Raw genomic sequence first — 24,039 nt, 5'->3', positions numbered from 1 at the left:
CTCCTCAGACCAGAAGAAACAAGGACCGAAGAGCTGTGCTGAAGGACGAGGAGGACACCAACTGACTTAGTCCCAACCCTACTGGCCTGTTGCGACTTCAACCTGCTCTAGCGGAATCCCGGTGTGGCCTGCAGCCAGCAGGCCACCAGAACCCGGAGGACTTACCCTCCCTTCCCTAAAAAGAGTGTGCCTCCCGTGAGCACCGGATTTACTCACCAACAGACTCTGGCCAAATCCGCAAGTCTGCACCACTCTGCACCCGATGCCCACGGCCCACATTTGAATGACGCAACACCACGAGTAGGTCTCCTTGGTGATCCTGACCTGGGATCTGGTGAACTCTGACCAACCTCAAGTCTCCTGACAACACCTACAGATCCTTTCAGGAGGATCCCCCAACCTCGACTCGAGCTGGTGAGGAAAACCAGACACCCCTGCACCCAATGTCCCACAGCCTTGGGTGGCCCAACCGACGGTGTCCTGGCATCCCACGACATCCCAACTTACTTCTCCAACCAGTGGTCGCCTCCAGAAGATCTTCGTGCCCAAGCCTGCAGTGTTTGTTCTGACCAGAGCTTTCCCATTGAAAACAGGGCTCCCTATGTTGATCCTGCAGCCGGCTGCCCCAGTGCAGCTGTGGATACACCTTGTGTGCGATCTTAGATCCCCCTTTGCCCTGACCTAAAACCTAGGAGCTTTGCTCCCGTATTAAAGTGGCGTGCCAGTGAGCATCCACCAACCGGGGGCCCCCTATGGATAACATTGGGCCTCAGCACTCTGCACCCGGCTGCCCTAGTGCCGCTGAGGGTGTTCTTTGAGTGCATCCTTGACCCTGGGGGAATCCTGGTTCTAACTCCAGAAACCCAGCTCGCACAACCAAGTACTTACCTCGTAACCGATCCTTCATTCCTCCCACAGGATTGCATTAGTTGCTTTTCTTTAAAAATGTGTGTGGAGTTGTAGATTGTTTCAAAACATAAGACTGTATGTTTAAGGCATATGAGCTGTAGATTGTATATGTTAGCATAAATCGCCATCTGGTGTTTTGTCTGGATGTTTGCACTTTGTTTTTGTTAGAAGAAATCTTTGCAGTCACGAGGTAGGTGACTCCTCCTTTTGATGATAGTGCAAATGGGCATCGACTCCATCCCAGATTGTTCTTTTCTGCCATCTGGTTTGTATGTGTATTGTTGCGCTCCAGTTCGGTATAGTTTTCGAACCCCTTCAATGCGCAGTCCTCTACCCTCAACGGTATTGTCTATTGATATTGGTTTCCCATTCGATGCGCATCATGTAAAATCTGAAAACCTTCGATCGGAACCTCTAGGTGGGCTGTTGGGCCTACCCGTGCCAACCACTGCAGCAGTCGATAAAGCGAAGTTATGTCCCGGGTGTCGTGCTAAGTTGCACGCACCGACTTGCAAGAGGTCTGCAACCTCTGCATATGCCTGGAACATGACTAAATGGACTGTGAAGTGTGTTGATCATTCAGATCGAAGAAGACCATTCGTGAACATCTGGCTCGACACCCTGAGATACACTGCTGCAGCGACTCTGTTCCAGACATCTTCGGCAAAGATTCCGATTCCCACCGTCCAGAACCAGAAGCGGAGCAAGAACAACTGGTCTCGGTGTCTGAAGCAGATTCCAACATGGAAGAAGAACTTACCATCACTCAGAGTCAACGTACTGTGAATACAGATTCCCATGTGCCCAATCACCCAAAATCTAAGGCTCTGGTATCACCTTCACCCTCAGGTTGGTACCGAGAGAATGTTTCAGATGCTCCGCCCTCCAGCTCGGCTAAGAAACGCCAACACAAGCCTTCAGGCTTGGGCTCGAGCCAGCCCCATTCCGGTGCCGAAACACAAACAGAAGGCTTTGTCGGTCTCCACAACACCGGCACCGAAGACACCTTCAGCACCGAAGTCCTCAGAGCCGAAGCCCTCAAAGCACAAAGACCTGGAGCCCAAAGCCTCCAAACCTAAGACCTTGGAGCCGAAACGTACAATTAAAGGCTCAGAGCCGAAAACCTCTGAGCCGAAACCTACTACTCCAAAGGGTTCAGAGCCTAAATCTGCAAAAAAGCACTCTGACTCAAAACGCTTGGATGCCGAAATCATCCCCATCCAAAGAACCTCACCCCAAAGAGCCACCTTTGGATACCAAATAAAAAAGGCTAAGCATTGATCCTAAAACTGGACACCTCCAGGCCATTTTCCCTAAAGAACAGAAGCTGGATCTCGCAGAGGATCATTCCATAGCTCCTGAGGAAAAAGGACATGGGTAATAACCCTTCTCCCCATACATACCTCCCTCTCCTCCTCTTAACCAAAATTTGATAATTGCACCATCAAATTCACCACCACCTCCACTAACACCTAACACACAGGATGAGGACTATGGGGATGGGGATGAAGACCATAACATGCCGCAGGATGAGGACATACCACAGGACACTGATACCTGGGACGAATTATGATAAAGATCCAGAACATGTTAACGACTCCCATCTGTATCCCTCCAGGCCCTCCCCACCTAATAACATCGGCTACGTCCAACTTATCAACAGGGCTGCCCAGTACCACGGGGTGGAGCTTCATACAGACCCTGAAGATGAGGATTTTTTACTTGACACTATCACATGCACAAAGGTCTCTTCATACTCTACCAATGCTCAAGGGATTGTTAAAGCATGCATATGAGGTATTCAAAGACCCAGTCAGAGCAAGAATACTCACACCTAGAGTATACAAAAAATACAAGCCTGCTCCTACAGACCCAGCATACATTAAAGGTAGCTGCCCTAAGACTCTCTGGTAGTGTCCAACGCTCCCAAGAGAGCTAACTCCCAAACTACGGGTGTCGACCCTCCTTACGACAAGGAGTCTAAACTCATTGATACCTCAGGCAAAAGAGCGGCTTCTCAGGCTGCTAATCACTGGCTTAATGCCAACGCTTCGGCTCTATTAGCACTTTGCGATAGGGCTCACTAAGATGATTTAGAAAAACTCATGCAACACTTGCCAGATGAATACAAAACCAAAGCCAACAACCTCATTCAGGAAGGTAAGCTCATCACCAATACTTCCATTAAGTGCGCACTAGATGCAGCAGACACAGCATCTCGTGCCATTAACACTAGCGTACTATTGCGCAGGCACGCTTGGCTTCGAATATCCTGATTCAAGCAGGAGGTACAGTCTTCCATACTTAATCAACCTTTCGATAAAAAACATCTTTTCGGGCCAACTGTCGACACGTCCCTAGAATAGATGAAAAAAGATACGAAAACTGCAAAGTCCATGGGGGGTTTGCAAATTCCTTCTACCAGAGGTTCCTTTCGCTGCTCCTTTTATAGGGGTGGCTCAAAAACAATGTCCAAGGAAAATCCCTCCTCCTCCTCCTCCTCCTCATACAGGGCCAATCTCCCGTCTTCCAGAGGTTATTTCCGAGGGAACTACAGGGGAAATAATAAGGGCAGAGGCAGAGGTAACTCCACCCGCGCTTCCCCTGCCAACAAACAGTAACTTCCTCCACTACCCCCTGAGAAATCCACTCCTGTCTGGGGACGTCTCCCACAGTTCCTACCTGTCTGGAATTTAATCACCTCAGACAAGTCGGTAAGACAAATTATCCAGTATGGTTACTGCCTGGAACTTACCAGCACTCCCCCAAATATTCTTCCAAAAAAACTTGTAATGTCACCAGAACATCTCACACATCTCATAACCGCCTAGGGTTATAAAACTTCTGTCCTCTATTCGGTCCGGATCCCCGATGGACCCTTCCACAGCTTCAATACTGAGACTATTCACGGAAGAAGGTCTCCATTCTTCCCTTAATTAAAAAAAATCTACTTTAGACCCCTGTGAACCTAACAATTATAGGCCAATTTCAAGACTCCCACTTCCGGCCAAAATCCCTGAAAAGGCCTTAAACACACAACTAAACTCATATCTCTCAAACAATAATCTGCTTGACCCCTCGCAATATGGATCTAGAGCAGACCACAGTACAGAGCTGTCTCTAACTAAATCCACTGAGTAGGTGAGGGAAGCGCTGGACAGAGGAGGAACTGCCATTTTGGTTTTGTTGGACCTGTCCGATGCCTTTGACACTATCCATCACGAGGTCTTAATGGGCCGACTGTCTGAAATTGGATTTCAAGGAGCAGCCTGGAACTTACTACGATCGTTCCTGTCGGAACGCTCTGAAACGGTGGACCTGGGCAACCATAGGTCTAAACCATTTACTCTTCCTTGTGGTGTACCTCAGGCTTCATCATTGAGCCCAACACTATTCAATATATACCTGATCTTGGCAACCCTGATTAGATCACAAGGCTTCCAAATAAGTTCATATGCAGACACTCAAATTGTGCTATCGATCTCACATGGTCAGAAGGAAACTGAGGCTCGCTTTCATATCTGCATGAGGGCCATCTGCAAATGGATTACGGCAAACCGCCTGAAATTAAACTCTGGGAAAACAGAGGTTCTTATATTAGGAAATAATCCCAATATATGGACGCCAGAGTGGTGGCCTGACAAGCTAGGCTTGTGCCCATCACTCACCAGGAAATCAAAAAACCTTGTGGTGATTATGGACAATAATCTCTCGTATGGCGTTCACGTAAGCATTGTGGTCTCAGCCTGCTTCCTAATCCTCAGGATAATAAGGAAAATAAAGTTCTTTCTCCCGTCTAAGAACAGTGATTACTGCCCTTATTATGGCATGGATCAACTACTGCAATAGTCTTCTGCTAAATACTCAAAAACGGCATATCAGCAGACTACAAATCGCCCAAAATGCAGCAGCACGATTAATCGCAGGCACTCCTAAATTTGTCTCGGTAAAGAAAGAGCTGGCTCAACTTCATTGGCTTCCTGTGAGGTTAAGAGTATGTTTTCAGGTCCTTTGTATAACCTTCAAAGCCCTCAACTGAATTGGCCCCAGCCATTTGAGGAAGAAACTTTAGTGGTATGAGCCCAATAGAAATCTTCGGTCCAAAGGAGCCAAACTAGTTGTAATGCCCATGATTAAAAAGGCCAGTTGGGGACGTAGAAGCTTCATCGCATGCACATCCAAGGCATGGAATGAGCTTCCACTTTACCTAAGAGACTCCCCAGATCTTCTCTCTTTTAGAAGGGGGCTAAAACCCATGGGTAACCGTACGCTTTATAAGCTCCATTAACATAACACTCCTGAAACAAGACGTTCTTTCTCTGTTACAAAAACATGCGATAGAACCAGTTCCATTGCATCAATAGGGGACAATAATGTACTCCATGTACTTTATAATTCCTAAAAAGGACGGCTCTTAGGCCTATATTAGACCTCAGATAGTTAAATCTCTACATACAATCAGACCACTTCCATATGGTCACACTCCAACGGGTGCTCCCATTGCTTTAGCAATGCGACTTTCTATTCACTCTGGATTTGAAGGACGTCCGCTTCCATATTCCTATTCACCCAGCCAACAGAAAATATCTCAGGTTCATGGTGGACGGACACCATTATCAATTCAAAGTTCTCCCCTTCGGGGTAACTACAGCACCCAGAGTATTCACCAAGTGCCTCGTATATATGCCAAGAACAGATGCATACTGGGTAAGTAGCATTTTCCTTAGAAAAACGTACATAATCACCTTTTATCTAGGAAATGTGAGTGTGATATCTAGGCATATCACACAAAAAAGTAATCTGAAAAGCAATTTAAAAAGTAATCTTTAAGTAATTGCAAAATAACAGAAAAGTAATCTCTGGTGCCACGCCTGCAGTCTCTTTGCAAGTGTCAATTTTTCAAAGTGAAAAGTATGTTTCTGTAAAATTGGTCTGGATAGCCTTCTTTAGTCGTGTCCATTATTGATCATTGTTGTGCAATACAGGTCTTACACTCCTGTGTTAGGCCTAAGGCTGCTCGCCACAAACTACCACTAAAAGAGCACTTTGGATTTTACATTGAGCCCTGTACACTTTTGGGGAATCTCTGAACTCTGTTAGCAGTGTTACCACCTAGTGGCAACATACAGAGCCAGTTTCCTACACCAGGACATTCTGTGTATGATCCCTAAGTTTCAGGGTTAGTCTTAGTGAGGATTGCTTTGAGAATTCTTGGCCTCACGCATACTCCTTGCCCACATTGCCAGGGATTACATGCAAGCCCTGCAATGGGACCTCAGAATCCAGTAGGCATTGCAATGAAGCTGCCTCACCGACACCATTTGGATCTTGAGGCTACGGCTCTAGATCAGCAGTTCTTTCTGTTGCCAATCTTAGCTCATGGCTATGATGTACTCATCGCTATTTGTTTTAGAGGGGAGTATTCCTGGACGATGTGGAGATCTGAGGCCTCTAATTTTCAGCTTCAGCCCGTTTCATATCAACCTTCTTTAAATTCAAGGTGATCCAGCTGGCTCTAAAGACCTTCTGCCATCTAATAAATTGAGGCTGGTGCAGGTCCTTACAGAAGACAGTACCACATAGTGGTACTGCAAAAAGCAGGGTGCTGTGTGGTCCTAGAGGCTGGAATTGTCTGTTATACAGAAACATTGCCCTAGTTGTCAACCTCCTAGTAGGGCCCAGTGCAGTGCAGGACGTCTTCATGCTCTGTTGATCAATCTGGCTACATCTGTTTGCCACTGTTTGGAACATGCAGTGTTGACAATTTTGCACACTAGAGTTTCCTCCAAAGCACTTGTTGACTTATTCCAGTTGGGATGGAGCACACGACTTGTAACCCCTTCTCACCTATATCTCTCCTGCATCAAGTTCTAATAAGATCACGAAAGACTGGGCCCAAGTCCTCTTAATTGCACCAGATTGCGCTAGCAGAGTGCAGTTTCCAGCACTTCTGAGTGTAAGCATTTGCCCTCTGATCAACCTTCAGCTTTGGGAGGACCTTCTGTCTCAGCAGCAGTTTCTGCCTGAATATCTGTTGCCTGGAGTGGTAACTGTGACAATTTCTCCCTACGAGCCAAACTTTCTGATGTCATTTTGTTTGTTCTCTTTAGCTCAACCGTTTGGTATATTTTGAAAATGATCAGAAAACTATGTCCATACATTCCTCAAGATTCATGCAAAACATTGGTGATGGCACTAGCCTTGGCGAGATTAGATTATGGCAATGCCTTATACTCTGTACTACAAGTCCAACACCTAGCTAAGCTCCAGCGGCTGCAGAATGCAGCCGTAAGGCTGGTGTTCAAAGTTCCTAGATCTGAGCCAGTTGGTCATAGATTGAGTAGTCTCCACTGGCTTCCCATGGGGAAAAGGATCAGTTTTAAATCATTGTGTCTGGCCTCTAAAGCCCTACATGGAACGGGACCACAGTTTCTAAGAACACATTTGAAATGGTATGTGCTGGCTAGAAATCGAAGGTCAGTCAACTTAAAAACTCTGCAAACTCCCAAAATCAAGCAAGTAAGGTGGGGAGGGAGAAGTTTTCTGCATCGGACTGCCAAGGATTGGAATCTTTTACCCATCACGATAAAATGCAACCCCTCACAGATGCACTTCAGGAAAGCCCTAAAAACGTGGCTCATTAATGCCTAGATAAAGCACACATGGCCAGATTTTCTTTCACATCGGACACAGCCCCAAGACGCCCATGGGCAATCGCACGCTTTAGAAATATTAAATTAAATCAAATCAAACCTCGCCTGGCAGTGGGCACAGTGAGAGGTTATTTGTCAGGCCTTTCTATGTTTATCAGAACAACCTTCTTTAAGTCCGTGGTAGTGGTGCCTTTCCTAAAAGATTTGAGACACGGTTCCTCCTAAAGTATTTGCAATGGCCAGTAGAAATATGATTTGGTCATGACAATCCTAATGTTAACCTTTTGAGCCTATGCACAGCTGCTGTTTTAGGCTATTGATGCTGTGTGAGTTGTGGGCATTGCCACTACGTACAATGCCCTACACTCCCTTCTTCCTGGACAAGTTGGTGTTGAGGACCTGGGTGGATTTTTTCTTTCCATATTGGTTCATCATTCAGCTTGTTAATACTTTTCGCTGCAGCCCATAATTGGAAGGAGAAGAGGCTTTATTACCTTGATCTAAAATCAGCATAGTTATTACATTGATGGGATGAAAGATCATTGGTTAGAGTATTAACTGTTTGTTGGCTTCTGAAGAGCAAAGAAGGGCAAGGTGGTGCAGAAGAGGACTTTGCTGAGGTTGATAATCCTCTGCATCAAGATCTGTTACGCACTGGCCAAAAAGGAACCTCAAAGGGCCTGAAAGCCCTTTCAACCAGGGCCAAGGTTGCCACCACAACATTGGTACATTGGTGGTGGTGGTCGGGGGGTAGGGGTGCATGATCTTGATCTCTACGAGGCTGCAGTGTGGGCATCTATGTACATTCACACAGAACTACTGCATTGACAGCCAGGCCCACTCGTTCCTGAAAGACTTTTTGGCATAAGTCCAATCCCCAGACCGTCAACCTTGAGAAATACTCATTTGGCATCTATATATAATGTTGAGGAATCTCTAGTTAGAACAAGGCATTTGTTTCGATGATTCTCTTTCTGGTGGATACTCTAACTGCAGAGTCCTCACGGCCCTCCCTTCCCCCCGTTCTGTGGAGGTATATCTAAAATGCCCCAAATCGTTGCCTTTAAGGGTGAAGAACGGGAACTTGATATCAGCGCCCAGGTGTGGCACTGGTATGCAGCGCGGTTTCGTCATGTTCTGGCTGGGTCAAATGTACATGGAGTCACACGATGTCACCTACCGGCGTGAGGAGCACTGCTGTTGAAATTCTCCTAATCCTGTCTGGCGCCTGGGGTTCTAAAGATGAGAAATCTGTGAAAGTGCATAACCGTAAGCAAATCCTTCATTTGAATCTTTTAGATCTTTGACTGCCTGCATTACATTGAGATTATGCTACTTAACCAAAATATTAAAACTCCTATATTTTTTCTGTGCCTTATTGCGAGTGCTATAATTTAAAATGTATCACTGTTTAGCAGTTTTGCAACACTTTTAAAATAATCCCTACCTCATATCGTTTTTACTGGTTTCTCCTCCACTGTGCTAAGAGAAACCTTAACATTTTTCATTTTTTTTTACTGTTACTTTTTAAAAAAAATAATAGCAAATGTCATTAATTGTATTAATTTGCGACACCCAAGAGAACCATTTGTAAGGGGAAGAACTGAGCTGGGCTTCTGATGTAAACCGTTTTGAAGTGCCTGTCGAAAGATTTTCCTTATTGTCAGTAGGGTATTTCCAGATTCTGTGAATTTATTCATTTTTAAAATATTTTGTTTCCGCAGAGTATGGGATGTAAATACAGGAGAGGTTCTCAATACACTGATTCACCATAACGAAGCTGTACTTCATTTGCGATTCTGTAACGGTTTAATGGTAACCTGTTCAAAAGACCGATCTATTGCTGTTTGGGATATGGCTTCTCCCACTGACATTACTCTTCGGCGTGTCCTAGTTGGTCATCGTGCAGCAGTTAATGTTGTGGATTTTGATGACAAGTATATTGTATCTGCATCTGGTGACCGAACTATTAAAGTAAGTTCATATTGTAATGTACTACAATTTCGCTGTTGAGATTTGGATATTGTTTTGCAACAGTGGTGCTGCTGCCTTTTTCTTACTGTTATATGGTTATTGTTTTTCTTATATCATTTTTTTTGCTGTAGTAATTGGGTATAATATATCTTTAATTGCATATTAACTTTTTCTTTCTTGTAGGTCTGGGAAACAGACTATAATGTGTTTTTGAAAGTGAATTGACGAGGTTTTTCAAGGAAACACTCCTCTTGCCCTGTGGTTTCTTGCATCCCATTCAAATGTTTGAGTCACTTTAACTTTAAAAGAAATAGAAAAACGTATTCCAGAGTATAGATTGGTTTTGCTAGCAAGGAGAGCAATAGTGCTTTTTTCTTTTTCTTTTTGGCGCCTAGCTTTCCATCATGAGATTCTCTGACGTAAACAACTTTAAGGTGTGTCTAGAGAAGGCAAAGTTTTTTTTAATCTCCGTTTGCACCAGTTTGCCAAATTAGTCACAAAGTACATTTGACAGAAATCACCACTCTAGCAGTGCTTATTTGGAAGAACAAAGTAGTCAGTGGTGCTCGGATACCTAGATTTTACAAGACTGGGAAGATCTGAACCTTAAAGAAAAAACTTGGAAACTGCAGGATCACTTTCCTGCTCAGCAGGTAGTTTTGTTGTATTTTTTCTCGACACTAAAGATCCTTGAATACGGCTGCTTCTAAAAAGGCTTTGTTTCTGAGATAAACATTTTCCTGGGATTTTTTCAGTCCCATCTTTCAACCTTGTGTAGCCTATTTTCAGCAATGTAGGAGCAATTTTTTGATTACTAAAACTGTTATTATTATTCTCAGTTTGCCTGCTCTTCGATAGGTGTCTTTTCTGTTTTGTGAATGTCTAAAAAGGACAAAGACAACATGTACTAGATCTACCTTCCAAATTATCAGACACAAAGGACAGACACATCTGAGAAGATGGCAGAGAAAACGGTTTCAGAAATCCTGCTTGCTTTAGTGCCAAGTTGGTAGAGCGAAGGTAAGATCCTTTTAATAATCAATGGTTAGGGTGTGGTGGGTTATTCCCTCTCCTTTTCCCAAGAAAAGACCAGCATGAAGTTGATGGATTAAATGCTTTATTTAATAAGGCAACTGTCAATTTCACAGGCTTCTCGGTCCTGGGTTGCTAGTGATCCGTTACAGAGCGGACCTAGCTTGGCAGTTCGGAGCACGGTCAAGACTGATTTGCATATGACTGGCTCCAAACAGCGGTGGCAGGATGCGCAAAACAACAATGGGCTGAGATGTGGCCCTGAGTAATTACCAGTGGCTGAGATTAATTCAAGCATCTCATCCATCCGTTTTTGTATACTCAATGAAAATACCAAGTCGCAACTCCAAAGCCTCTTTCCAAACAGTCTCACTGCTGCTGTTGCTCAGTTAATTTTGAGGCCCTCGACCTTTTACATTTATCATTCCTTAATGCTCAGAGTTACTGTACTCTTTGCTCGATCAAGAAAACTGCACTAAGGTAATTTACTTAAATCTATTTTTAGCCACAGCTTCAAGAGTGTTTTGTTAGGTCAGCCCCTAGGTCATGCAAGTGGGTCCAAGACCTCAACACCTCTATCCCTCCCAGAGCTCTCAACAGAGTGCTCCCACTTATTTCAAGCTTTGGATAAATTCATTGTTGCTCGACATAGCACCAGATAATCAGAAGCAGCACAACTGCTACCTGTGACACCTGCAACCCAGATTCCTGTACCAGTCTATTCTTCCTCTTCAGCATGAGAAATGCAGGTCCACAAGAAATGTAATACATAAATGAGCAAGGACAATACAGGTTCTCACTTACTGAGCACCTCAGGTGTCTGAGGAAATTCACACCATTTACTTAAGCCAGGAGACTTAACTGGCCCTATCGGGGAAATAAATTTGGTCTAACCAATTGTGTTCTTCAGTCTCCAGATATCATCCCATCAAGTACATCTTCGATTTTATTGCAGTAGCTGTAATATGGTAAAAAGAAGTATTGCCCAGAGGATCAATATTGATACCCTTATTTTAGCAGTCCAAACTTACATTCTCAAGAGTTTTGTTTATCACCTTTATTTTTAAAACTTTCAAATCAAACTATCCCAAGACGGCAGTCTTTATGAATATCCAATAGAAATAACAGCTCATACACCTAGTCATGTTCAGTTGGCATAGTCTATACACATGGACATCCATACATTTCCGTCATGGGTCCATCATGGATTATAGGGATATCTATCAGCCGGTTTAAATCTCTGTCCACTCCAGTTTTAATCTGAGTTCTCATGCAATGGCCAACTCTGAAATAGCCCCACACCACTTCCCAACCAGGGTCCCCTCTGACAACCATTTAATCAGTATTGCGTTTTAACAGCAGGTGGCCCAGGGTTGCGAATCAGTGTGAGGTTTCCCCTGTTTTAGTTGAGGGACAATACTCTGGCATTAGTGTATCATTAGTAGTAAGGGTATTTTTGTTGCCTGTTTGAGCAGAGTCCCCACCTTCTCTCCAGTATCCCACCAGTGTATTTCACATCCAGACTATTTGCAGGAAGGAGAATTCCAAATTTTTACATTTTAGACAGTGCCACTGTCTAATGGGGGTACATCCTATAAATTCTTTCAGGGGCAAATGAGTGTGTTGTAGATAATTTAAATGTCATCTTGAATCTAGGGTTGCTGGCCACCACTTGAACCTGTGCACAGTCCCTATTCCATCCTGCACCCATCGGGGGGACCATAATTCCCTGTTCCAGGCCAACCGCGTCCTCTGAGGCATGGGTGGTCTATCCTCATTTAGCACTTTATAAATGCATAAAACAAGTCCCCTCCCCCAATGCTTAATTTGAGCAGGTGGTTTTTGGTGCTCAGCACCGGAACTTGTGGCAGTCTGCCACAAGGTGGCGCTGTCTGAGATTACCACAACAACAGTCCATTATTAAATCAATATACATTAAAACTGACTATTACCTGATGCCCAAGCCATTCTTTTAGCTTTGGGGGCCTGGGGTAGTCCGAATTGTGTCACTTGTGGTAATGTGATTGTTAGTAGTTGTGGTGTGTCTGGGAAGCCAGTCCAAACCTTCATAGCAGTGTCAGACAACTTTGCAAATTGTACAACAGGACTCTAAAGGCCTCTCTAGCCTACACAAAGGCTAGAAACGCATCCCCAGGTAAAAGGTCAACCAGTGTCGGGCAACCCCCATCCCTCCAAGCAGTCAACGACCGCACCTCTCAAATCCGACGAAATAGCTGCAGCCTTTCAATCAACAAGGATATGCTAAGAAGTGGGTTTTCAGTACCCGCTTGACTGCCTGCTCTCACGTCATAGCCACCTGCTGTAACACCTATAGGGTGCCATTGAGCACCTTTCATCAAATAAATTGGCAGGTTGCGGTCATCTAGAGCAGTGTTTCCCAAACTGTGGTCCGCGGACCCCCAGGGGTCCGTGACACATTCCCTGGGGGTCCGTAGGCAACAGTTTTAAAAGCACAGAAAAGTTTCTTGTATAATTAGCAGCTTTCCAGCAACAATAAAAGTGTCAAGATCATGCCAGTGATTAATGTACCTGCTGGAGAGAGGAGAGTTTTGTTCCGTGGCAGTTTTGACTTAACTAATGTAGCACAGAGGGTTAATGTGCCTACTGCAAAGAACGTGTAACATGCATTTTAAAACGCAGTATTTTGTGTGCATAGGTTCGTGGTTATTGCTTTTGTCACAGAGATTCCTTTATTACTGTGCACTTCACAAGTGACAATCGTAATGTAGCAGAGGGACCTATAAACTGTCATCAAAGAGCTGCTTGCAAACTGCATGGTACCAGTTAGTAACTTATGTTTTTCCGCAGTTATTCATTATCCTGATGCTGCTCAAAAGGTTTATTTGGGTGGAAATGCATTTTTAATATTAAAGTCAGTGCTCGCCACTGTGTTATGTTCTGAATCCTGAGTTTGTGCTTTTCCAGACCAAGCTCTCTTTAAACATTTTATATACACACTGATTTACATGTATGGTTCAATGTCTCTATATGTGTGTGATGTAAAGTGTTCTGGCATCCTACAATGGTATGAGAGATGCTATAAAACAAATGAAATGCATGTGACAGAGAGGCTATTACTTCAATATAAAATACTAATGGCCAGATGTATGATCCGTTTTTATATGTGCGAACGGGTTCGCGAACCCGTTTGCGAATGCAACAACCTATTGGGCCATGTACATTGCCGATTCCGCGAGTCGCAATTTGTTAGCGACTCGCTAAATACGTTTTGCTATTTGGAAGGGGCATTTCCTTCCAAATAGCGAGTCTCAAAACCATGAACAAATGTTTTGGAGTCGCAAAACATTCACAATTACCACCGACTTCAAGTAGATGGTAATGCATTTGCAAATGGGAAGGGGTCCTCAGGGGACCCCTTCCCCTTTGCAAATGCATGCAAAAATATTTTTTACGGGCAGACCGTGGTCCCAGGGACCTCTGCCTGCCCTTAGAAAATGATAACAAAATGTTTCATTTCATTTTTCTTTAAATGCATGGTAAATGGGCTGCAGTTCCTTTTTAAAACTACTTTATTTAAAAGCAGTCCCAGACATGGTGGCCTGCAGAGCCCAGCAGGCCACCATACCTGGGAGGGCTGGCATTCCCAATGGGCTCGCAAATTGCGAGAGGCTCATTAATATTAATGCAACTCGCAATTTGCGACCCCCATTGGGAATCCCAAACAGTGTTAAACACACTGTTGTACATTTCATTTAGCGACTCGCAATTTGCCACTTGCCATGTGTCGCCAATTGCGAGGCGCTAAATGAAATGGTCTTACATCTGGCCCCAAAATCCTTAGTACTTTGAGTATTTGTTTTGTATGCACACGTGTGTATTTTTTTCGAATTACTCTTTTAATATTTGAAATTTATCTCATGCCAATTGCTTGGGGGTCCTCAGCTTCCAGTGGTGACTCAATGGGGGTCCTCAGGAGTCAAAAGATTGGGAACCACTGATCTAGAGTACCCCCAAGGTATCTTTGTTCCCAGTTTGGTGTCTGATTGTACCACTTAATTGTGTGCTGTAGCTTTGAGATGATTCAGTGTAGCTCACAGTCTGCGGTTCAGTCTTACCGTTTCACTTTACAACTTGAATACTTTCATGCGCACTGTGCTTAGTTTTCCTTCCCACACCAACAAGACATGTGGCTGTTTGTTTCTTGAAAGACTGTCCTCGGTATTGGGTACATGGCATTGTGCACTAAATATAGGCAACCGGGTAAAAGCACAGTTTTCGCCAATGCCGCTCTTCACATTACAGAGAGCTGGAGCGTGTACCAGAAGGTTATTGATGCTCTAAATCCCTGCAAGACCCTTGCAACTTTAAGTTGATGGTGCGTAATGGCAGAAGGCGCCACCCACACGCCCAAGTATTAAAACTACTTTTGTTGTTGTTGGATACTGACATCCGGCGATTCAAACTGGAGTGTTTCCCAGTCCCATCAGTGGTTATAATATGGTCATCTATTTCATAATACAGAGGCCTCCGATTGTTGTGAAGAGGTCCATCTTCCACAGGGGAATAAGGATGGAGTTATGGGTCCGGGTCAGATGCACATGGGTGTCATCAGTGTAGATGGAGACCTGATGGGAGGTGCCTTCCACTCACTTCGCTTGGCTGTATCGTCTGTCGTGGTCTTATAACTTGGTGCTCCATTGCGAACGCAAAGAGGTATGGTAACATGGGGCATCCCTGCCTTATTACTCTCTAAATGGCTCATTTCTATGAGAGTATGCCATCCGATATAACCCTATATTAAAGGTAAATCTAGTTTAAATGTTTAAGGCCAAAGCTCATCTTGGTAAGGACTCCAAACATATATTCCCAACTGAGGGAGTCAAAGGCCTTTTCAATATCAAACGGCATCAAGGCACCTTCCAACAGTGTGTATAGAGTCCAGGTGACCCCAGAGGTAGGCAGAGGTTAAAGTTAGATAGAACCTTACTCTCTATTTGTGGTCGAGCAGTAAGGCAGTATCAGAGGACAGTGTTAAGCATTTGATGTACACCCTAAGTCAGCAGATAAATTCACACACACAAGAACTGAACTCTAGGCCAAATGTTTTTGTATTAAAAAATATACTGTTTTATTTTTAAAACCAAGCATGGCACAGGTAAGTATTAAATACTTTACAGTAATACGTTGCAGAATGTAGAACAGTTTGATTATGCAGTAGGAATTTACTTTGATTTATAGGGGATGCAGTAGGTTGCACTACTTAGCAAATACAGTACATTGAAATGAATAGGCTTTTTTCAGTAAATTACCGGTAAGTACTTTTTTACGTTACTTATCTAACTCCATGCTGGATACCTAGATTCAGCACTAGGACATTTCCTGCAAACAGGTAAGTAAATGCATTTTGGATATTCGTGCGAGTTTTAAAGAATATTTTTAGATTTCAAAAATCCACAGGAAAATTGTCAATGTTATCCTATTGAGGAAAAACAGGTTATTGGTTCAAATGTAAGTGATCAACTGTGGGATTTAAGTTTATGGGGTCAGTAATGCACTCTTGTTACACCCTCAGCGGCATTAGGGTGGCCGGGTGCAGAGTGTTTAGGTCCAATGTTATCCTATGGAGGATAGGGGGTCTCCGGTTGGTGCTGCTAGCAAGCAGGCCACACTGCTGCGGGAGCAAATCTCCTAGGGTTTTTCTCAGGGCAATGGGGATTGCAGGTCAGCACAAAAGGTGCACCCTCACCAGCATTCGGGTGGCCGGGTGCAGAGTGCAGTTTTGGCGTTGGGCGCCTTGTTTGCTATGAAGAGACTCCGGTCAAAAAAAACACTGCAGGCTTGGGGACGAAGATCTTCTGGGTGCGACCACCACTTCGAGTGGGAAGTTGGGATCTCTTGGGTTGTCTAGGCACTGTTGGTTGGGGCACACAAGGCCGTGGGGTGTCTGGTGCAGCTGTGCCTTTAGGCGACGGAAAGTCTTACCTGCTCTTGGTCACGTAGAGGGGATCCTCTGGATTGAGCTGCAGGCGTCTGCTGGAGTCTTGAGGCTGGTCTGGAATTCCAGATCCTTGGTCACAATCTCCGGGGAGACTGCCTCATCATGTTTTTCCGCTCGGGCCAGGTTCGGCGGGTGCAGAGTGGGCTGGATTTGCGGTGTCCGGCCGGAGCCAGAGGTTGCAGTTGAACAAATCAGGTATTCACGGGAGAAGCAGTCTTTGGAAGTGAAGGCAGGCAGGTCCACCGGGGCTTTTGAGGTTGATGGCTGCAGGACACACTGGGATTTCGCAGGAGCAGGTTCGAGGGGAGACCAGCCTGTAGGGCTGGAGCCAAGTCAGTGGGCGTCATCCTCTTGGCACTGAACGGTTACTCTTGGCACTGAGCGGTTATTCAGTCCTTCTTATCTTCCGTTTTGTCGTTTCTTGATTTGAGGAAGCAAGGTTCAGGGTGCCTCTAAATACTAGATTTAGGGGCTGTTCGATTTGGGGGTCTCTAGTTGGCAGAGGTAGGTAAGGGGGTACACTCTTAAAATAACCCCTTCTCACCCCCTTGGTAACTTGGCACAAGCAGACAAGCTTATATCGGAGGCAGTGTGTAAAGCATTTGTGAACATACCCAGCAACCCAGTGACAACCCTACAGATGGATTCCACACAAGTTGTAGTATAAAAATAAATATTTTTTATAGAGACTTAACACGAGAGGCACCACCGTCTGGCTTCAAAACGTGCGCTCTCCTTCTACCTGAACCGCTCACAACAGTTCTAGGTGGATGACCAGCTCTTTGTTGGCTACGTGGGCACCAAAAAAGGCCATGCACAAACGGACCATCTCTCGGTGGGTCTTTCTCTGCATCAAGGCCTGTTACTCATTGGCTAAGAAGGAACCCCCTGTGGGGCTATGTGCCCCTTTCCACCAGGGTAACAGCAGCCACTACTGCCTTGGGAAGCGGCGTTCCCTTGCAGGACATTTGTCAGGCAGCTACGTGGACCTCGTTGCACACGTTTACCAAGCATTACTGCCTTGACAGTCAAGTCCGGAGAGACTGATTCTTTGGCCATTCTATTCTCCGTGACTTTCTGGTGTAATCTTTTTCACAGACCCTCCACCGGGGTTGGTATTGCTGGGGTATCTGTTCTAAGGTAAGTAATCTATCACTAACATGTCTCTTTCAAGTGAAGTCAATAACTTTATTCGGTTATATTACATAAATAACCATGAAAGTACATTAAAAAAAACACAGCATATAAGATACAAATTATACTTGCACAATTAATCAAATTTAAATTCATACAGATGCATACAATAGGCTAATTACACTTTACAGTTTAGAAGGTTGATTTTCGTGAGATAAAAACATTTTTAAGAAAAGCAGAGACAGATGCCACAGAAAATATATCATCAAGCTTCTGATTGCTAAAAAGGCAGGTCGGCATGGTCTTAAATTCATATACATTAATATGGGCATAATCCACCTTTTTCTTGGGATTGAATAAAATTTACAAAAGAATAAAATATGGTTTTCAGATTGACTGGATAAGTCGTCACAAGGACATTTAATTATTCCATTTGAACAGTAGTTTACAATAGGAAAACTTAGTAACCTGAACAGGAGACCAAATCTAAAACGAATCAGTAGAAACCTTTCAAATTCACTCATCTGTAAAGTTAAATTGGGTTGGATAACATTCAATATCGTTATTAGTTGATGAGAGATCACTGTTTTTTTAGTCATCTGATTTTTCCTTACGTTTCTCCAGATAGGTTATGCATAGCTTTTTCAGCAATTTCCTCGGAATCTGGGTCATTAACCTAACCGGGGGTCATCATAGTAATCAAGATGATCAATATTTACAAGGAAGGTCTTTATGTACCGTAACCACCTCACCTTGTGGACACAATCAATGTTCAAAGCATCCCCCAAAATGAAACTGTTTAGATAACATTCATCCCTGGTCCACACCCTGTGCCACAGGAGAACCGGCTGCACCTTGATAATATCTTCTAAATAAGGAAGACCAAGTTCAGCGTGACAATTGTGGGTGGACATACTTTTCGGTATTGATAAGAGGTATCTCAGAAACTATTTCAAATCAGCTGTAATGTTGAAACATTGGAATCCCCCCAAATTCCCGCCCCATATGTGGCTATCGCCACACAACCAGCTTTGTAAATAGATAAAAGTTCTTTTACAGGTTTCTTCCCCATCTTTTTACTGAATAATTTCAGGGCCATTATAGACTTGGTTAATAGCAATCTCCTACTACGTTACCCCATTGACCAGAACAATCAAACAGAATACCCAAATAGGGGAAAGTTTGAGTAAAATCTAATAGTTTGGAGTCAATGTACATAGTTCTTTCTCTTTTTTGTACGTAGACCACAATTCATACAAAAAGTTTTAGCACAGTTGACTTTCAAATCCAAATAGGCCATAAGTGGTAAACGAGGTAATCATTTTTTGCATAGCTACAGGGTTTCTTGCCATCAAAACTGCATCATCAGCATAAATTAATGCTGGAATTGGGCGGTTTGACGCCAATGGCAAATCTTGGCAATCTTGCAGCAAGGTTTTTTCTAAATCATTAATATAGATGGTAAATAAAAATGGGGCAAGGACACATCCTTGCCTCACACCCCTTGCAATATTAACCATCCTAGTACATTCACCATGCTTTCCAAATCTAATAGAAGCCCTGGCACCATTATACAGGTCTCTAAGAAATTGAATAATATTGTCCTCTACCCCCAAATGTTCTAAAATTAACCACAGCTTGCTGTGGCTAACACAATCAAAGGCGGATGTTCAATCCACAAAGGTTAAAAACATCCTACCTCCTTTGACTTTAGTATACTTCTCTAGGAGTATGTATAAATTAAGGCACTGGTCTACGGTGCTGACACCTTCCCTAAAGCCATATTGTAGGTCGCTAATAATCTTATGTTTATCTGCCCATGTATGCAACCTATTTAGGATAACTCTACCAATAATTTTGACTGTCGAGCAATGACATAGGGCGATAGCACGCGCAACTAGTCCTATCGCCCTTTTTGAATATATAGGCACTATAATCGACTCGTACCATGTCTGAACCAAATCAGCAGAACTGGAGGCTTTAAAGAGTCGAGTAAGCAATGGCGAACCATAAGGTCATATTATTCTTAAAAATGTCCACTGGAACACCGTCCGGATCCGGTGTTTTACCCCCTAGGCTCAATTTAATACTCTTAGTTACCTCTTCCAGAAAAAAATTCTAATTAATTTTACTCCTTAATAAATTAATAGAGTCCGCCTTCACTGTCTCCTTCTGTTTTTCTTTGGTCTAAACTGGCACGCTATAGAGCATTTCAAAATGTCTCACCCATTCAGCTTCGGAAATAGCAATCTCAATCCGTGCCTTAGAATGATCCTTAAAGGGTTCATTTACTGCCTTCCAGAAGGCTGTCATGTCTCGCAATTGGGAAGCTTCACTTAATGCTTCCCTCTTCAATACGTTCCCTCCTTATTTTTTGGGCCGTTTTATATACGTTACGGAGTTCCCTGATCAGATTCTGATCCCTATCAGTGTTATTCAAGGCCCGTTTAAGCTTAGAGTAGGCCTTCGTACACGTCTTGTCAAACCAGCTTAATCTTTTACTTTTCGGGTTTTTTAATTATACCCAAAGATTATCCTTTATATGTGTCGTTATTAGCTTAAAATTATCAATTATTTCAGTGTTGGTGGCATCCACATCCAAACAAGTATTAAAACTTGCTGTTCGAGGCATATGGGCTGCAGATGGTACATTTATGAATAGATCGCCATCTGGTGTTGGGCTCGGATGATTGCACTTGTTTTTCTCTTGGAGAAGTCTTTTGTCGTCACAAGACTGGTGACTCCTCCTTTGGGTGCTAGTGCGCATGGGCATCGGCTCCATCCTTAGATTGTTTTTTTCCGCCATCAGGTTCGGATGAGGATCGAAGCGCTCCGGATCGACTTTGAGAAAAAGTGATATTTCGGCGCGTATTCCCTTTCCAATTCGACGGTATTGTTATCGAACGCGATTTCATTTCCATTCCGACGCGTTTTGACTCCAACAATAAACATTTTACTCCAGTATTGGAACTTTCATAGATTCCCATTGCTTGTATCATTCCCCGTCGTCGGAATGGGAGCCTCGGTAATAATATATATATATATCTATCTATAGGTACATACACCCTAATAGGTGTAAAAAAGGTAAAAAATTAGGCCTAGGCCTCATTATCTTTTGCAGCCTATAGCTGTCATTATGTAAAAAGACCCAAAGTCCCCTTAGCAACCAATCAGATCAGCCTCACCCTGTAGAACCTTCCTGAGAAAGCTCAGAGCCTCAGATTTTCTACCGCTTCGTTGGTGACGGGGAGTCTCCTTAGAGCTCTGCTCTAACTTCAACTTGAGGTACTGTTTAAACAGGTTTCTTTAAGGATTTCTTTCATCTTTGTCATGGCTGATAAGGAAAAGAAGAGCCTTTTCAGGTCTTGTGCCACTTGTGGCAAAAAACGACTTTATACAGAGGATCAACATCAAGACTGTATTTACTGTCTATACCCAGACCATAAGGTCGATAAGTGTAGTATATGCAGGAGAATGTCTGTTAAAACCCTCCGTGATCGTGAAGGACGGCTACTTCTGTGGCTCAGGAAGTTGGAAAGGAGGGAGGAAGTAGTGTCTGGTGATGAGGAAGATGCCAGATCAACATCTTCAAAGACTTCATTGAAGAGGGGCGGATCGTCTGTGGACACTTCAACTGAACCCCCCTTAAAGGCTGTGCGTGTGACCTCTGATAGGTCTGGCAAGCCAGGGCCTATCGAATCTCCTCACGTGAGTGTAAAGGAGAGGGAAAGGCAGGCACTGCAGGTGCAAAAGGCTAAACTGGATGAGAGCTCGGCTGGGCCTTCCCACCAGGTTAAAGTAGCCAAGTCCGTCAAAAAACCGACTGTAGAGGCTTCTACAGGGGTCAAGAAGGACTCTAAATCATCTGAGGTGATTTTGTCTCCTCAGTCGTCGACGAGCCACCCAGCGACGACGAGGACGACGACGAGAGCGTCGACGAGGACCTCGATGTCGATTCCGTCGACGAAGACTGGATCGACGACGGCGTCGTCGACGATGACCACGTCGACGGTTACCACCACGTCGACGAAGACCATCCCGTCGACGATGACTATTCCGTCGACGGTGGCAATCTCGATGACGACGATCCCGTCGACGAGGACGACGAGCCCGTCGACGACGACAGCTCCGTCGACGAGCCCGTCGACGACAGACCCGTCGACGATGACAGTTCCGTCGACGATCCCGTCGACGGTGGACCCGACGACGATGATGGTTCCGTCGACGATGCCGTCGACGGTGAAGGGACTCTCGTCGACGTTCCCGTCGACGACGATTCAGAATAAAGAAACGGTGGATTTGTTTTCAACGCCGTTGACGACAGGAGCGCCAGAAAACAGCAGAAGGAGAAGGATAACCCCAGATATGACTTCTCCAAGGAAGGTACCATCATTACCTCCACCCCTTTTGTTGGATGAAGATGACTACTCAGAAGAGGAAAATGAGATGTATGGGGACGCTTACAGTCCATCACAATTGAATCTGAAATACCATGATTCGGATTTGGATGAGGAATATTATTATCAAAAGGAACAGCGGCCAGAGAGACAGGTTGCATACCAAGATACCCAACCACAGCAGGGCATGGTATCGATGCCTATAAGTCTTTTGACAGACTTAAGGGCAATGATGGAGGAGTATAGGAGCAAGAAGGGGTCGCAACCTGTGGAAGGTCAAGCACAGGTTCAACCGCAGGTGGTGGCAGCACAGTCAGTGCGGCCTGCACAGGAAGAACATGAGAGGGCATATCCTCCGCAAGTCCAAGTGGATACCTCGGATGAAGATGAAACGGGGCAAAACCAAGATCAAGACCAGGAGAGTGAATGGAACCAATATATTGCTCCGGATCCGGCTTCACCAGTGCCAGACCCGGTCGATTCGCCTCCGGCTGATGTAGGAGGTTTCTTCAGCCTGATGGAAAGAGCCACAGCGCGCTTTAAGTTAGCGATGCCGACAACATCTACAGATTGTTTTTTATACGATTTCAAAGAGGCATACCGTAAGGCCGTGCGCTCGATTCCCATTGTGGAGCACATATGGGAAGAAGGGAAGAAAGTGATGCAGACCCCAGCGACGGTCATTCCAACTCTTCCGCGCTTGGAGAAAAAATATAAAGCTCCAGATGACAGTCCCGCCTGTTTGATTGGACAACCTAGACCTGACTCGGTCATATCGCAGGCGGCACAGAAGAAATCGCGGAATCCTTCGGCCACCCTCACGACTCCGCCGGATAAGGAGGGTAGAAGGTTGGACAACGCTGGGAAGCGTTTTTCGTCGATGGCTAGCTTGCTGGTCAGAGCGGCGAATGCCTTGGCGATCCTAGCAAGGTACGACCGCCAGATGTGGAGTGATGTGGCACACTATGTGAATCTGCTAGCGGATGACCAGAAAGCGGAAGCACAGAAACTTCTGGAAGAGGGACAACGTTCCTCTTCGGAAATGATTGACTGCGCGATGGACATCGCCACCATCTCTTTCCGTGCCCTAGGCAGTGCAGCGGTTCTTCGGCGACAAGGATGGCTGAGAGCTACATACTTCCGGCCAGAGGTCCAGAATAGGATTTTGGATTTGCCCTTCGACGGGGACATGTTGTTTGGGAAACATGTCGACGATACCCTACAGGGTATAAAGAAGGACACAGAGACAGCAAGGGCTCTGGGGAACCTGCAATATAGAAAGACACCGTTCCGTGGAGCACGAGGAAGAGGTTTCTCTTCACCTAGAGGAGGTTATCAGCAACAGCGATATTCACAGCAGTCGCAGTCTTACAGGCCCCAGTACGGCAATCAATACTATCAGCGGCAGTCGCAATCCCAGTCTTTCTCTCGCCAGAACGCTCGTGGACGACAGGGGCGTCAGGGCAAGGACGCTGGCAAGCGTCAATAGCGGCCTCCCGACTCTGCCAACTGTTCCTCCGCTTCTGGGATCTCCAGTGGGCGGCAGGATATCACAACATCTGAGCAGCTGGGAAGAGATTACATCGGATCAGTGGGTATTAAATATCATCCGAAATGGGCATACTCTAGAATTCCAGGACTTTCCACCTACAAGAGCTCCCCACGCCGCTACTTCCAACCATCTGAACCTTCTTCAAGAGGAAGCTCAACAAATGCTTCAAAAAGGGGCGATCCAGCGTGTTCCCCTATCACAAAGGGGAGAAGGTTTCTATTCCAGATTTTTTCTGATCCGAAAAACAAAACAAAAGTGGCGTCCTATCCTGGACTTGAGGGAGCTCAACACCTATCTCACGAAACTATCGTTTCGGATGATTTCACTCCAGGACATATTGCGCCTCTTGAACCCAGGCGACTACATGGCAACATTAGACCTGGAAGATGCCTATTTTCATATCCCGAT

The 24,039-nt window shown here is 44.8% G+C and overlaps 1 protein-coding gene across 2 annotated transcripts in view; it reads left to right on the top strand.

The window, feature by feature from the left end:
* The window catches only part of FBXW11 (F-box and WD repeat domain containing 11), a 609,511-nt gene that overhangs the window by 363,458 nt on the left and 222,014 nt on the right, over window positions 1-24,039 (top strand). For both annotated transcript variants that reach the window (XM_086931441.1, XM_086931440.1), the window contains one exon: window positions 9,287-9,536. In XM_086931441.1, coding sequence (XP_086787567.1) covers window positions 9,287-9,536 — 250 coding nt within the window. The remainder of the gene's footprint in view (window positions 1-9,286; window positions 9,537-24,039) is intronic.

This window comes from Lissotriton vulgaris, chromosome 7, assembly GCF_964263255.1.
Source record: "Lissotriton vulgaris chromosome 7, aLisVul1.2, whole genome shotgun sequence".
Lineage (NCBI taxonomy): Eukaryota > Metazoa > Chordata > Amphibia > Caudata > Salamandridae > Lissotriton > Lissotriton vulgaris.
Note: the sequence above shows the minus strand (reverse complement) of the source record. Positions and strands in the feature narration are given on the sequence as shown.